The sequence below is a fragment of the Stegodyphus dumicola genome, chromosome X1, assembly GCF_044657685.1.
Source record: "Stegodyphus dumicola isolate Sdum_Otavi_A_Nest chromosome X1, ASM4465768v1".
Classification (NCBI taxonomy): domain Eukaryota; kingdom Metazoa; phylum Arthropoda; class Arachnida; order Araneae; family Eresidae; genus Stegodyphus; species Stegodyphus dumicola.
In genome coordinates, this window is record NC_140780.1 from 61,577,783 (window position 1) to 61,594,490 (window position 16,708).

Genomic DNA, 16,708 nt, shown 5'->3' on the forward strand with positions numbered 1-16,708 from the left:
TAGCTTTCACGTGGACTGTATGCTGTCACAGGAACCAGAGTTTAACGGTCTACAGTTACTCGCAGACATCATGAGATAGGGTTGTATGGCAAAAGACTCGCTATTTGCTTCTCGCTCACTGCAGCACACAAGATAACGCAATTAGCATCTTGCAGACAACACGTGCCTTGGACAAGACTTCAGTGGAGCACTGTGCTTTTTACAGATGAGTTTAGATTCCGCGTAGACACTGATTATCGTCACCATCTGCATCTGGAGAGACCCTGGAACCCTATATCATGCCTCCCTCATCAGGGAAAAGGATCATTATGGTGGTGGAGGTGTAATGTTTTGGGCAGGTATTATGTTGGACGGCCGCACACCCTTGCGTGTATTTGACAAAGGCTTCCTGTCTGCTCTGAGATATAGCGAGGAGATCTTAGAACATTACATTCGATTTTTCAGGGTCGCAGTTGATCCTGGGTTCCTGTAAATGGACGACAACGCTCGTCCACATACGTCTCAGCTGATCCACGATTACCTGTAAAGTAAGGATATTCGTAGCATTAATTGGCCAGCTAGATCTCCTGACCACAAACCAATGCAACATGTCCAGGACTCTCTTGAGAGGGCAATTTCCTCTTGCTGTCTTCCTCCGAGAATCATCCAGGAGTTGAAAATAACCTTACTGCAGAAGTGGAATCCGCTACCACGGGGACTTCTCAACTGCCTCCTGTCTACTGTGCCGTAACTCTGCGCGACCTGTCTGGCTGTGAGAGGTGACTATATTAGACTCATTTTCATTTCGATATAACAACGTAGATTTTGAACATCCATGCACTGAGCTTTTCTGATAATTATGCTAAATGATTTCTGAATGGTACATGTCGTTTTCTATTATAAATGTATATGCATACCAAATCTCATTAAAATCCGTTCATTAGGTTTTTTTTGAAATTTGGCATAATTCGCAAATTTTGTTAATTTTGCACAAGAGTGTAATATTGGTTTTTGATGTATCATCAATACAGCTCCTCTATTTAGGGTTCTTCTTTCATGTGGGAAATGCCCTGATTGAATTTTCCTGTGGAAGGGAATTTGTAGCAACTTTTTTTTTGTCACAAACTTCATTGGAAGGGGCAAGATAACTTGCCTTATACAACGTTGTCATTCGATGTGTTATCAAAACAGCTCATGTCATGGATCATATAAGAGTTCTAAAGGCTGTTGGGAAAGCTCGTACTTACATATTACTCGCTGACTTTCTAGCGCCCGGAGACAACTGAAGAATTTGCGCCCCTTTCTGTGTGCCAGAAATGGAAAATATTTTATTAAAAAATTTCGTAGCATCGATTTGGCGCCCCTTGGATGCTGCTCTCGGGGACAGATGTCCCCCCTTCCCCCACCCTAGCTACGCCACTGATTACTCGTGTATGGCTTAATTCTTGAAGTTGCTCAGCTACAGCAACTATAGCTCGATAGCGTTTAATAGAAAAGCTTAGTCCCTGAAATGAACGTTTTTATTATAGGCCAGAGATAGTCAGATTTCATGTCAGTAGAAACTTCGAAAACATTGTACAATGTACTGAACATTCTTCTTACCACCCCTGACAAACAAAGCAAAGCAAAAAACATTCTTCCTCAATTAAAAAAAGAAATTTTTGTTTTCTGATTTTGATTATAACTGTCAGCTGATTTTAATATAAATTGAAAAAAAAGAAGACACATGACATAAATATGAATACTAACTAACATAAATATGAACATTATTAACATAATACAGTGATTTAAAGACACCGAAATAACGATTTTCTTTACTCTTTACTCTGTAACAAATGAAACGAAACAGAGCTCTCTAAAGAGAAATTGCAAATCCGATACATAAAAATTATTTTAAATAGTTTTTCTATTTAACAGAAATCTTGCATAAAAAATAATTTTAAAAATAAAGCTGCTAAGTATTAAAAAAAGTATGTCGTATCATGATTTTTTTTTTTCAATTCGGAATAATATTTCAAAACTAAGCCTATAAAGATGAGAGCCGCAATTTGGCCTTGCTTATCAGAGGCTAGTACAGCCCAGGTGACTGGGGTGAAGGTTAGAGTCTAGTTTCCATTTAAATAGTGATTCTGGCCGTACTTTCGTCTAAAGTAACTTGCAATCCTCAACTTTCCATCGCATTTCTATGAAAGATATAATATTCATAGTGGCATTTACTTACTTGAGGAGGAATCATGAGAAAAGCTGCTAGTTTTCCAGACTTCGTGGCACCGTGTAGTTTTCAAACTCATTCTTAAATGATGTAGTAATGTGGTGTAGCACTTTATCCTGCTGAAAGAAGGTCCTTCCATAAGGTGATGCCATTATCTATAAAAAGATGCACATGGTCTGTAATAATTATCAGGTAGATGACAGATATATGGAAAAGAAACTTACTAATATCAAATAGCCCCACCAGGTGGCCGAATAGTTAAGACCACTGCTATTTCGATCCGCATTCGAACCCAGGCAAACAGGCATGGGTGTTAATCGTGGTTTTCCCCACGTTTAAGTGAAGCCATTTTTTTCCTAAAAGGCACTCCACGAAGGCATCCTTCGCTTTTACGTATGTTTTTTCCGTATCAAAATAACCTTATCTAACATCAAATGTAGGTAAAGAACAAACAAATAACCTTTGATTGATGTTGGTTTCACAGAAACACTCTCTTGATGTCGATGCAGGCAGGTATGAGGTCTTTCTTCTTCAAGAAATAAAAATATTCTGCAGAATACCATTGCTCCTTAAAAAAGGAGGTATTCCATGTCTGGCTCTATAAAGTTTTCTTCTAAAAACAGCATCGATCAAAGCATGGATTTTAAAACAATTTATACGGGGTTGATGCCAAAGTTTTTAGACACGAATTCGGCTTACTTGAAAACTTTTCAAAACTCTGCTCAGGTCATTTTACATCCTTGATGGCTTCGTTTTGTTCCGTCTGTTACCTTATATTTTTTCATATAAAAGATGCAGCTATTCATAAGGTGAAATGACCGCCAGTCAGAACTATGCAGTTTCTGAACACTGTATAGTTCTGACCTGGGTTCGATTTCAGGCGAACTGGCTTGCTGCATGGGCGTGCAAGCTTTTATGCTTTCGTGTTTTTCCCCATGTGTAACGTGTATATGCTTTAAAAATTCCTTCATGAAGGCATCTACCACAAAGGCACGCTAGGAAGGTGGGAGAAATACCTTATAACCCTTATGTGCTTTTCCATAAGCAGCTAAGCCAACCAAACCACGAGGTGCAACAGAAAGAGCTACTAATCACATTAGACAATTATTTTCCAGTTTTGATACCACATTTCTCATCATGTGGGTAGTCGAGGTTGCAAGATTACTCGAAGTGGCTTGAGCCCCATGCGGCCCTATTTACAACGGTGCTGTGAATTATTATTTATGTTACAATCATTATTATTTAAATTGCATATCAAACAGCATGGGTACTTGAAGAGGTATATATCCCATTTACACGAAGGTTTGACGCACGCTTATTATAATTCGATTCCCGGAAGTCTTCACAAATTATTTACCACTCATTTGATAATCGACGATTGCTGCATGTTTCGTAAAGCTAATGGTCGCATTCAGATCTCCGTGGAATCGTATCATTGGCAGCTTTCAATAATGCATGATTAAGATGCACCTATTTTATTTATTAAATTCGTTGTTTAATAAATGTTCCACTCAATGAGTGCGCTGACAAAATGCATGCGATATTATCAATCAATTATCAGAATTATAATATTTTTAATCACAAGCACTTGCAAGATGTTATACAACAAGTATAAAAATCTGATTTTAGTTTAATACACGTTGTCTTCATTTTGTTTCTTCTAACTCACTAAAATTCCAGAATAAACTGATAAAGATTTTACCAATAGCTTCACGTTTTCTCTGTAGTTTCCAACAAAAATTTTTGACTAATTAAAAAAAGCGTTTCCGGCCTAACGGCATGCAAAGTTTATGAAAAGGATAGTTTTGGGAGGGTTTCCGAAAATCACGTTTCCTGTTTACTAGTTTTGTAAAATATATTTTCTGACAAGGCATTCACCTCGAAAAGAACACCCTGTGTTGTCAATTGTTTAAAATTTGTCAACATTCTTTTAAGGATATGAATTCATAGAAAAAATAAATGAAGCAAAAATTAAGCTATAAAACGCTATCAAATTAAAAGAAAAAGAGAATACATTTTAATACTGATTTTAAAATTTTCTTTTGTTCAGAGCTTAGTATGAATTTTAAACAAAAAAAAAACATGAAAGGATAATTAAGTATGGATTAAGGATGAAAATTAGTATTTTACAACTTTTCATTTTTCATTTAATAAAGCGTAAGTAAAAATCGAATTTTTTTCAGCGATCCTAATAAAAGCCTATATTTTAATGACTTACAAATATATTTTGATTCATAAATGACTACTTTTTTATATCAAAATGTTTTACTGATGAGCAACTTATGTAATTAATATATTGTATAAAGATCTTCGACTCATTCTTTCAGATGATAGGATAGAAGCTTTCTTTCATTCACTGCTTCTTTAAACAGTCTGAAACTTTCAAATTTTCTTCCTTATAGTCCTTATATTTTATTTCTTATATTCCATTATACTTACTCTATATTAAGGAAATAAAGTTACAGGATCAAAGAAGGACTCTAGTTGAAAATTGGAATGTAACTTAAGCCATTAAATCTCGTGTGTGTCATCTTCAAAAATGATACGGTAATAAAGATCCCCCTATAGTTCTATGTCTAATATCTAGTTTGCACTCTTTCTGAAGTAGCCCCAAAGTGATGTTTTTCTAGCATTTATAGAATCAGTAGTTTTTACACAAAATATAAGTGAATCTAGTGATATGTGTTTCGATATTGTGTATATCGATTCTACACCTGTGAGTTTCGATTGAAATTACATTGTATAACTTTATCAGAATGTCATATCAAATGGACTTTTTATCATGAAATTTTGGTTTCTTTTATTTAATTTTTTTGTCACTAACGTAAATACCTGAAGTTTGTATTCTTAATAATGTGATTAATTTCCAGTTTGAAAAATATTATGATTAATATTTCATAATACTCTGAATATAATTTAGTATTGAATAATTTTGCTATTTATCTTCAGTATTCATTTAACATAAACAATTAATATTTGAAATATATAAATGCTTACAAATTCCATTAAAAGGGTTAAAATGTCTTTCAGTTGCTTCGCTTTCCTGAAGCAGAGCTTAAATTTAAAGCATAAACTATAAATAAATCTTAAGAAGTCAACATAAAATGTTCATATTTCAAATAAGGAGTATCTTTAAACTGTTCGTATAACGGAAGTGTACTTTAAATACAAACTCATTGTCCCCCTAAATAATTATTTTAATTTCAGTTATGAGAATAATTGTATACATCTCACCTATTTTCTAATCGTGAAGGATCACTAAGATTAAATTTTAATTGCATGAATGTGAAGAAACTTCTAATTTGGTTACGGAATTAACCAATGGAGGCATAAAAGACAGACGTTATTGAAACCTTGATTTAAAAAAAAAAAAATCTTCAATATCTGTTTTTCAACTGCTTTCCTACGTTTGGCATTCGCATGCAAAAGCCCAAGTAGCATCTGTTCTAAATTTATCTCCAGTGTGTATTCGTAAAATTCACCTTAAAATTTTCTGTAATAGCCTAAAATTTTAGACGAAATTCAAATTTAACAGCTAGTATGAATGTAAAACTAAATACGAAAAATTTTACGCTTTTGTAGTTGAATGTCAATAATGTCCCCTTTTCATCTCTTTCTTGCGTTTTCTTTATCTTTTCTTCTGATTTTTAATGCATAACTCATGTATTGCAATTTTATTTGCAGGAATTTCGGTGCCAAATGCGCTAAATGTTCCCGGACAATCCATGCCTCAGACTGGGTGAGACGTGCTAGGGACCAAGTATACCATTTAGCATGTTTTGCGTGCGACTCCTGTAAAAGACAACTTTCTACAGGAGAAGAATTTGCCTTGCACGACAGTAGGGTACTGTGCAAGACCCATTTTTATGAATGCATGGACGGTGGGAATGGGTCAAATGACGGTAGGTGGGTCATTAACTTACTCTTCCGATTGGAAAAATGCCTGTTTAGCGTCAATATGTTAGATGACTGTTCCGTATTAAATAATAATTATGATTTGATTTAAAACTAGAAACGGAAAGGAATATAATACAGCTTTTCAAATATGTTGTTCTGAATACGAGGATTACAAGCTAAGATTCAGTATATTCGTCACTTATTTCGTACAGCACTGGGTTCGAAGAAATGTGTTTTAGCTCTAATGCATCAACCTTTTGATTTCTCGCTGTATAGAGGATCGTTGTACATGGAATCCAGTACATTCACTGCCTACTTCATATGGCATTGCAAGTAACATATAGATCGAGTTGCAGTAGTCTCATCATTTACATCATAAGCTAGGTAGATCATATCTGTTTGTTGTGCTTGAGATAACAGATGCAACTGACTGACAGCTTATGTTTACGTAAGAATTAAAATTCCTGGAAATAATTCTTAATTCCATTTGTTTTTATGTATTTCTGCCTAGAGTGCGGAATTCTTCGCTACATATTCGACAATTTTCTTTTGTTGTTGTATGGGCGTATTAAAAAAGCTCATTAAAACTTCGTTTTTCTTGCATAGTATATTCATTTGGTAACAAATTTGCATTTCAGAAAATGCGGAAGAATGTTTAAAGTTGAATGCTTAAAAGTTATATTCAAAATAACACACAATTAACTGCTTAAAATATATTTACAGATGATAGCCAAACTAGACACATTTGGCTTTATAAAGAGGAAATAATCAGTTAGTGTTTTTGGAAAATATTAACAGTGAGTAATTAATTCGTTTTGTGCGTGTGATATAAGCTTATAAAAATATGATTGTTTTATTATTATTTTTGTTGTTGCAATGACCATTGTAAAGTATATTACGATGCAAATAGCTCAAGGGAACTATCCTTGTAAACAGAATCACTTTAAGCACCTTTGATCGACGAAATTTTCACAGGGGCTTATACTGAATTTTTATAAAAATATGCAGCCTAACTAAATATCTAAACAATAATATTAATGAATGAAAATTGAGACATATATATGTATACATATTAGAAAACTGAAAATATTATTTGAATATTAGTACTGTTAAATGTTGCATAGCATATAAAGTAATGAAATGTTTACAGTTAAAAAATCTAAACTTCACTAGTTTTAAAGTCTTAAAGGAAAAGTTTCATAGATATTTTCATTTGTTCATTTATCTTAAGATGCTTTCTTAATCGCCTGTGGGTGAAAAGCTCTAAATTTATTCTAATATTACTGTAATGGTTTAGCTTTTAACACAGAAAACCGAAGCCCTATTGAAGTTTGTGAGTAAAGATGAAAAAATGAGTAAAACAATAATAGTTAATTAATAATTAAATTAAATGAAATATAAAAGAATGAAAATATTATTAGATTTAAATTTAAGGAAAATAAATAAGTTAAAATTAATTCAGAAACATTAAAACATTTAATAAAGCAAATGAAAGGTGAGGAAATTAATTATAACAAATTATTACACTGAAGATAAAAGAAAGATATACTGTTACGTATTTGGTATTTAAATAGCTAATGTTAGTAGAATTATAAATTAAATTGTTTTATTCCCTGTGCAATGCAGCGCGTGACGAATATTATGAGAAAGCTAAGCCGGAAAAATTAAAAATACAAGAGCACGTGCATTTAACATTTAAATAAATAAATAAATATCTCTTTTTGATTTCGAGAAAGTTCCAGAAAATTCTCGCGCGCGATTTAAAATCTTATAAAAAGGAGGAAAACTTCTCAATTCAGTTGTTGTTGTTTTAAGAGTTTGTTTAGAAAATTGCTCTTGTTGACTGTAGCAAATTCGCGGGTTAACTTTCTCTAGCTGTTTTGAAAAGTTTTGTTGAACGTTTGAGTAGTTAAAAGATAACTACTGTGAGATATTGTAATACTGCACGAATATCTGAGGAAATTTAAGCATATTTGTGGTGACAATAATAAATTTTGTTCATTTTTCATCGGACCTGTGCATTCATTTCTTAACGAACCCGTACGTACGCAACAATTTTTGGTGTGAGAAGTGGGATATTGAAGGCCAATCACAAGAGCGATGAAAGAACATTTAAAGCAATTCATGGCAGCCTTTGCTGCATTTAAAGAAGAGATGAAAGATTCCGTTAAAGAAGAGATTAAATCCATGAAAGACGAGATGAAAGATACCGTTAAAGATACCGCATTCATTTCTTAACGAACCCGTACGCACGCAACAATATTTACGATCAGTATTGTTCGCATTCAAAGTGCAATTGTATGCATTTGGTCAGCATGCACAGTCGATCATGAGAGAACAGAAGATGCGACAGTGCGCAGTTCGTATTGCTCTAAGTTCCTGATTTAAAATAAAATCAATAATTCTGTAAAAAGCTGTGTAGTTGAAGTAATTAAAAAGGGTTTTGGTATGCGATTGAGTTACAAAATAATAATTTCTTTTTCATAATTTAAGTTTGTAGCTATGTTTTACATGCATCGCAGGCTCTAAGGCGACGTTCCTGATATTTTATATAAAATTTCATCGATTTCAAGTGCGACTGGCTTAAATCTCTCCTCTTCGGCAGATACTTGCATCAGGTGGCCTTATATCCCCATGTATTTTATTTTATTCAAATTAAAGCTTGTATTGAAAAGACTTACACCCTGAATGGGCTTTTGAAATTATATATAATAATCAGATATACCGTATTTTTTCGCGTAATAGTCGCACTTTTCTTTGCCAATTTTTCATTGTGAAACTCTAAGTGCGACTATTATGCGGGGAAAATCTACTGTACAATATTGTACACTTTTGACGATTTTTTTTCTGCTTCAAAACAGGGGTGCGACTATTACGTGAGGGCGATTATTACGCGAGTAAAAAATACGGTAAATTCTTCTGCTCAAGCAAAGACTGGTTACTTTTTACCCAGCGAGTAGCTGGTTTCCGGTTTTGGATAATTTCTGTTTTAAAACTGATATTTAGGGAGTAAAAAAATATTCATAAGAATACAAAAATTCTAAAAATAGTGTCTTCGATTAATATGTGATAATGTTCAAGAGAAAATAGCATTCACTGCATCTTAGAAAGTACTTAATTGTATTCAACTTACGGTACAGTTGTAGAGAATTAGCGCGCCGTGTAAATTAGACATATTAATAATTCAAAGTGTGTACTTTTATGTTACTTTCGCTTGTGAGAACAACTTGCTTCTACGAGAATTAGAGATCTAAAACTGAGTTGGCGCTTTTGTGTCTATGCCTGGAGCTGCTCTGCTTAAGATTATATTTGGAATTTTTTATTTTTAAATGAAATTCATTTAAAATATTGTATTTATTTATTTATATATAGTAAGTCGTAAATTAAATGTATATATAGATATAGATATGAAAGAGAATAAAAAGGAAAATCTAGCTGTCAGTTTTTTTTTTTTTTTTTTTTTTTTTTTTTGGAAGTCTGTGAGATTTAAGTTTCCCAAACAATAAATTTTACTTTATTAAATTTATGTTAAATAAATTTCTTAGTGTCCTGCTCCAAACGAAAAGAATGTAACGACATTTAACCCATTGTGAACATGGAAAAAAAACAGGTTTTTATAGTGTTGTAGCTAAATTAAAGTTATTTGACTGTTAGAACTTACTAGAACTGTCAAGCGACTACTTCGCTAAGTTCTGTTGGATAAGCAACAACAGAAAGAGAATTAAAATACCTTTTTAAACTCAAATGTATTCACAGATGACCCCACTTGGGTGGACAAATAGCCAACGCTTATGGCTTTAACTTATAAGTAGAAAAAGTAAAACTAAACTAATTCTAAGCTGAATAAATCAGCTGAAGCTGCACGGACATATTCAACGCGTAGTTGGCTCACCGGCGTAGATTAAAAGGCAATTAATATGCACGGCCTTAAAATAGCAAGCTTTAACTGGCAGCGAAACAACGGGGCCGAAAGGCAAAACACGCTCTGTTTGACAGCTCAAAACTCAGCTAAAGTAGTGGTTTCTACACTACTTTATTAAAGCGCAAAACTAAAATCTCATTCTGGCAAGAAAGCGTAGGTTGGAAAATGAGGAAGGAAAGGATGTTTCTAAAATAAAAATAACTGTTAGAAAAAATAAAATAAAATCTTACAATAAAACGAAATCTTACAATCTTATTTTTTTTAAAAAAAATAGAAAAAAAGAAAGAAACGAAAAATTAAAAAAAAGAGAGAGAGAAAAGGAAGGAGATTACAACATGATCTTAGATGACTACGCATTAATATACTGATTTAAAGGTGGCTGATAGGAGATTTCGAACCACGTGCTTAAACTCTAGTGTTAAACAATGTATCTTTTTATCAATGTAGAATTTTTGCCAAAGCTACAAACATTAAAAGGGAAGAAAATGATGTAGCTCATACAGCTTAGTTTGTACAGAATGCATATGTACAGAATAGAAACTGCGAGCTTGAAAGAGATTTAAATGTATTTTTAAACAGCATAGCAGTCTGCGTAAAATTTTTAAAAAATCTTTGTATTCAGTCACTGCTGATTACGATATGGGCATTTTCAAAAATTCCAGCAGTGACCGATTCGTGTAAGAAAACATTACTTGAAATAACTCCAAAATTAAATATAACTATATTTAAAACTCCGAAAATTTATTAATTTCATATTCACCTTTTTGCACATTCTTTTAGAAATTCAGTTTAAATGATCTGTATTGTTAAACAATATACCTTTTTGTCGGTGTAGCATTTTTGCCAAAACTATTGTAGCTTTGGAAAAAGGATTACAGTAGGTCCACCAATGACCGAGTGGCTAAGACCACTGACAGCTCTAATTCACCTCGGGCTCAAATCCCGGAGAAAGGACTGCTTGCATGGGCATTTTTGTTGTTTCATCCATTTGTAGTGTGAATATGAGACAGTCTCTCTGTGAAACTCGTCCAAGAGGTATTTTTCCTCTTAGGCAGGTAGCTCCTGCTGCCTTGCCGTAATACGTAAAACAACAAAACAAGCAGTTCATTTATTACATCTGATGCAGCAGATGAGGCGAAGGAGCTCTGCATATAGCTCTGTAAACCTGCACTTCAGTTAAAGCTGTCGATATTTAAACTGCGAATTAAAAATCATTTGAAGTTATTTCCCAGAAATTTATTGATATTTTCCGTCAGCTACGAATTACTGTCCATAGCGAATTTTTTAACAAAATTTGCTTAAATCGGAACCACCATCCTATTAAATCAACTTTAAAGTGCTCTGCTTTTTACTTAACTTTTCTACTCAGTCAAAATTTAATTGTATAAAAGCTTTACAATATGTCAATTAGTTAATGCTCTTTAATTCTTTAAATGAGCTAACTAATTTGAGTTAGCTAAATTGATTCTTTTAATATTTTTTAAGACATTGGCATAATTCTTTTCTAAGTAAAAGCATTGTATTGTATCAGTAGCTAATAAATGACTGAATGAGGGCACATTCAAGGAAATTTAAAAAATCTAGATTTTACTATTAAATATTAAATAAAAAATTAAAAGATGTGTCTAAATTAATGTTTAACGATATTAACACTTCCCAACCATTCATCACCTTAACTTTAAATGAGAGATTTTTTTGATAAGCACGATGAGGGCAAATGATAGAAAATAAAATGTTTTCATAAAAAACATTAAAAAAAATTAAAACCGATGATAGCAAACTTTATAATAAGAATACTTTAAGAATTGAATAAGGACAAATGATAAATTTCGAGTTACAGTGGCTCACATTTGTTTTCGGCAACTGTATTTTTGCAATGTATTTGCATAAATCTTGTACTAAATATTGAAACGTAGACTTCAATTTTTTTTCCCTAATGTATTTTCCCCTGTATTTTAAGCCTTGCATTTTGCAGAATAAATATCATCAAAATATTTTTTGTAATAAAACAATTTATTCAAAAAGGGCTAATCAATAACTCGCATTATAATTCGGTGACTCAAAAATTTTGTTGAAAGGTTTCGGCAGACTATGTTTCTTGTCATGATTTTTCTTTTAAACAAAAATGCATTACAAGAATTGTCTTCTTCATGTGGAAAATATCACTTATTTCGGAAAATATACTAAAAATTCTGAAGTGATAATGGTACTACAAATTAAAGCTCTACAAACTAACAAGTTCTGTTAGAAATTTAATTGTAAAGCATTCAACTATCTTGGATGTATTAAAGCCGTGTAAATTATTCGAAGCTGTTGAAAATACATTGAAGTCTAGATCGCATTGCAAACGAACAGCAAGGAATCGGACACTCATCATAGTAAAATACACAATCCAAAAATTTGTGCCATAAAACTTGGAATGAATTTAGAAGAACGGTTGCAATAAAATTTAACCCTGAAACTGTTACAGAACTCATTACGGATTATGGATAGAATGGGCGATCAACAAGAAGGAAATTCTTCGTCAACAATAAAACAATGAAAATACGCCTGACGTTCGCAAAATCTATGCCATATTGCGATCTATGCCATATTGCCATATTGCAAAAATCTGTGCCAAGACTTACCATATTGGAATAAAGTTATACTTATAGAAGAGTCAAGATTTAATACATATGGGTTCGATTAACAAATTACTGAGTGACAAAAGACAAATGAAGCCGCCCCCATACCTACTATTAAGCATGGGGGCAGAGGCCTAATAGTTTGTGGATGTTTTGCTACCTCTGAGATGGAAAATTCAGCTTTTATAGAAAATAATACAAATCAGTATAAATATGTAAGCATTCTTAATGAAAATTTGAAAACATCTGCAAGGAAGCTTGGAATTCAATTTCTAATAGGATAATGATCCTAACTGTTTTTCGCTTATGGTTATTATACAACTGTCCCGATGTTATCAAAACTGCTCTATATTATCCCGACTCTTCAAGCTTACTCCAAACGTATACGAAATGAGCTTGAATAAAGAATAAGTATTGTATGTATGTGTATTTAATTATGGCAAAGCACACGAGGGCTATCTGCCTAAGGGGAGGGATGCCTTCGTGGAGGACTTTCTAAGGGAAACTGGCTCGTATACACGTTACACATGGGGAAAACCACGAAAACACCCATGCAGCCAGCCCGTTCGCGGGATTCGAACCTCGTACCGAACTACCAGTGTTCAGCGACTTTACCGCTCGGTCGCTGGTGAGCCGAATAAAGAATAAGGAAACATGACATTTCTTCGAAAGGACTTCTAAAAGCAGTTCTTACAAAGGAATGGAGCATTCCTACCGGAAAAAAAAAATAGTGAAGTCCATGCAATCTGCTAATATTAATTAGATTTTACATATAAATCTATGTATTTAACTAAAATTTTAATCTCAAATTCATTTCAATTTTTTTCCCGCTTATATTCTTCATTTAATTTCATTTAATGTGTTAACGAATGAGCTGGTAATTTTGTTTCTTTACAGCTCTCTTCAGAATCCATGTAGTCATAACAAGAAATATCTTTTTGTGTTATAAAACCTAATTTTTCCTCAGAATAAAATTTTGAACTTTATCTACGCATTTCCAGACCAAGGTTTTACCGTAAATTATTAGTGCAGGTTGGCATAAATTTAAATGAATCTATAAACCTCAATTTCGTCTTCCCGATTTTTTTTACTAAAAGCCATTACAATTTTTTGTCGCTATCTGGAAAGATTTCAGTATTTCTTTTATCGCATTCAAGTTCTGTTATAAATAAATGGGTATCGCATTTTTCTAAATTTTGAATTTTTACAGGAATGAAATTAGGAATTTGATATATTAACTTGCAAATATTTTGTGCTGTCTTTTTACAATTTCCAGTAAAATAACAGTGATCTAAAACTTTGTTTTTATGATAAGAAGCATGAGGGAACATATCTCTTTTCCATATATGGCAAACATTTGTAGTTTTGTAATCATCTTCATCATAGTCTGCTATGTTCCTAATGTGTTTATATTTTTTCATTATTTCATCAATAATTTTTTTTCTCGTCATTTGTTAACATTGATATAAATTTAATAACTGCATCAACTCCTTTATAAATAACAGTTAATTTATGAAACTCATATATATGTTGTTACGTTTTTTTCTGACACCAGTTGTTACCTTTTGTCTTCCTTTAGTACGTTCGTTACGGGGTTCGTGAGGATTTTGGAGTGAATAAAGACGACAGTTCTGGATGAAGTATAAAAACACACTTTATTTAGCCAATATCAATCAGGACAGCTTCAAAATCATGTTTACAGTCGTCGAAAAACTACTATAAACACGCTGACACAATCAGGGATACAGCCTTCACAATATCAAGCTATAACGGTGGAGACAGCTTCACTGCAAAGCACCAGAGTACAGCTCCCGACTCTGCTCGTTTTTGGAACTCTATGTACTCTCGAGACTCTCCACGCTACAACTCGCGATGCACTCGAAGATACACTAAAGTACAGCTCTCGACTCCTAGATTAAGTCGTTTCCGGAGTTCAACACACACTCTCGATGATGCACTAACAGCGATACACTAAGAGACTCTTTCGGTGCACTCGACGACTCACTCGGCACTCGCTGACCGATTGTCAACTCGATCTTCTCCGCACGGACTAACTGACTGACTGATTCTCCGCGTACTAGCAGGGTTTATATAGTTTTTGGCTTGTGTTCGAGAACATTCTGGGCTAAACCGGTAAGAATTCATTCCAGAAGGATCTCCATCCGTCCCTGGCATATCGAAAATTTTATCGCCAAATGGGCAATGAGCGATTTCTCGCCAAATTGGCAACCCTGCCCTCCCTTGCCATTTTATGGCAACCCGAAACCTACTTTGAGGGTAAGCCATCTTACCGCGTCTGGACATTTTGGTGGTGTTGGTGTGTTGGTGTATTTAATTACGGCAAAGCTCACTGGGGCTATCTGCCTAAGGGGAGGGATGCCTTCGTGGAAGACTTTCTAAGGGAAACTGGCTCGTATACACGTTACACATGGGGAAAACCACGAAAACACCTATGCAGCCAGCCCGTTCGCGGGATTCAAACCTCGGACCGAACTACCAGTGTTCAGCGACGTTACCGCTCGGCCGCTGGTGGGCCTGGACATTTTGTAACGATATTTAATGCAATAACTAAAACTAAAGGCTTCATGTTTTTGATATTTCATTATGTAAGAGTTTGTTAGATCTGGCTAACAAATATTTGTCTGTCTTTTTCAAAAAGGATTCAAAATCGACATAAATTACAAATGGTACTATCATTCATCTTTTATAATTTTCAAATTTTATCTGTGTCTTTTTCGGGTATTATACAGTATGTTTACATTATTATTACGTGCACAATCAGTTTTTACATTATTATTACGTGCACAATCAGTTTCATGTGTTTGCAAGTTCTCTTTTGAATAAAAGTATCTTAAATACCTATGGGATAGAAATACTGCATATGTAGTTATTTCAGTTCTTATTAATCTATTTATATATTTAATCCAACAACAATGAACGTTTTGATTATCTTTCACACAAAATAAAAATGTTTTTCTAATTTATCGGTGATTCTTAATCGATATCTTGCTTTTTTTATAACCATATACATCTACAGATAAATTGCTTATTTCTCAAATTTTTTTAATGTTATCTAGAGATACAAGAAATTCAGTTCCTTTAAAATTTAAGTTATTTTCCAGTTTTACATATTTTGATACTTTTTCTCGATGAACTTTTTTAGAATAAAGAGCTGATAGAATAGACCACATAAAACACTGTCATTCCCTTTTTATGTTTATAATTGCTTTGTTTCTTCTTAATTATTTCTGGTGAATCATTATAGGATGATCCATGAAAAGGATCGTATTTGTTAATTCTGAATTCTAAGTACTTAATTTCTATAAGTGTCCGTCCTAATCATTTTGTATTAAGGGAACTCATACACCTTAAACCCCCTCATGATCTTCAAATATGTGACTGTTGCAGGAATTGAGATATTTTATTTATTTTAAAAGCAATTACTTCCAACTTTTTACAGCTGACTACATAATATAGCTGCTTTGGAAACTAGTAACCAGAAAGTTTGTATTGCCACAAATATTTTTGTAATTTAATCCTCTTTGTGACAAAATATTTCGCCATGTTTCCACCTTGCGCGCATGATATTTTAAAAATGGCTAATGGTACATACTTGACATTTGATGGAATTCTTTATATGGGCACTACTTTCTAACTGAACCAACAATCTGATGAATATCTTAGCATTGAAAAATTTTATGGACGGAAACATTACAAATTTTTTTAATAAAATACATTTTATAAACTCAACTCCAAATAAAATAAAAATTTAACATGAAATTTTTAGAATTTTAGGTTCACAGTAGTTTTCAAATGTTATAAAAGCTATACATTAAATATGGAATTAAATTATGAAACAGGATGTTTTAAACTGTGCGCGCAATTGGAAACATGACGGAAAATGTTGTCACAAAGCGGATTAAATTATAATTATAAAAATATTTGTTTTAATATATTATATATAATAAAATATTTATATAAAATTATAAAAATATTTGTGGCAACACAAACTTTCTGATTACTATTTCAGAAAGCAGCTATATTATGTAGTCAGCTGTAAAAAGTTGTTAGTAA

General features: G+C 33.0%; 1 protein-coding gene across 2 annotated transcripts in view; it reads left to right on the top strand.

Annotated features, from left to right (window-relative positions):
- Awh (LIM/homeobox protein arrowhead) overlaps positions 1-16,708 on the top strand; it is a 148,519-nt gene that overhangs the window by 102,355 nt on the left and 29,456 nt on the right. The window contains exon 3 of one of the 2 annotated variants that reach the window (XM_085807417.1): positions 5,876-6,097. In XM_085807417.1, coding sequence (XP_085663543.1) covers positions 5,876-6,097 — 222 coding nt within the window. The remainder of the gene's footprint in view (positions 1-5,875; positions 6,098-16,708) is intronic. The other variant, XM_085807416.1, reaches the window with a different exon arrangement.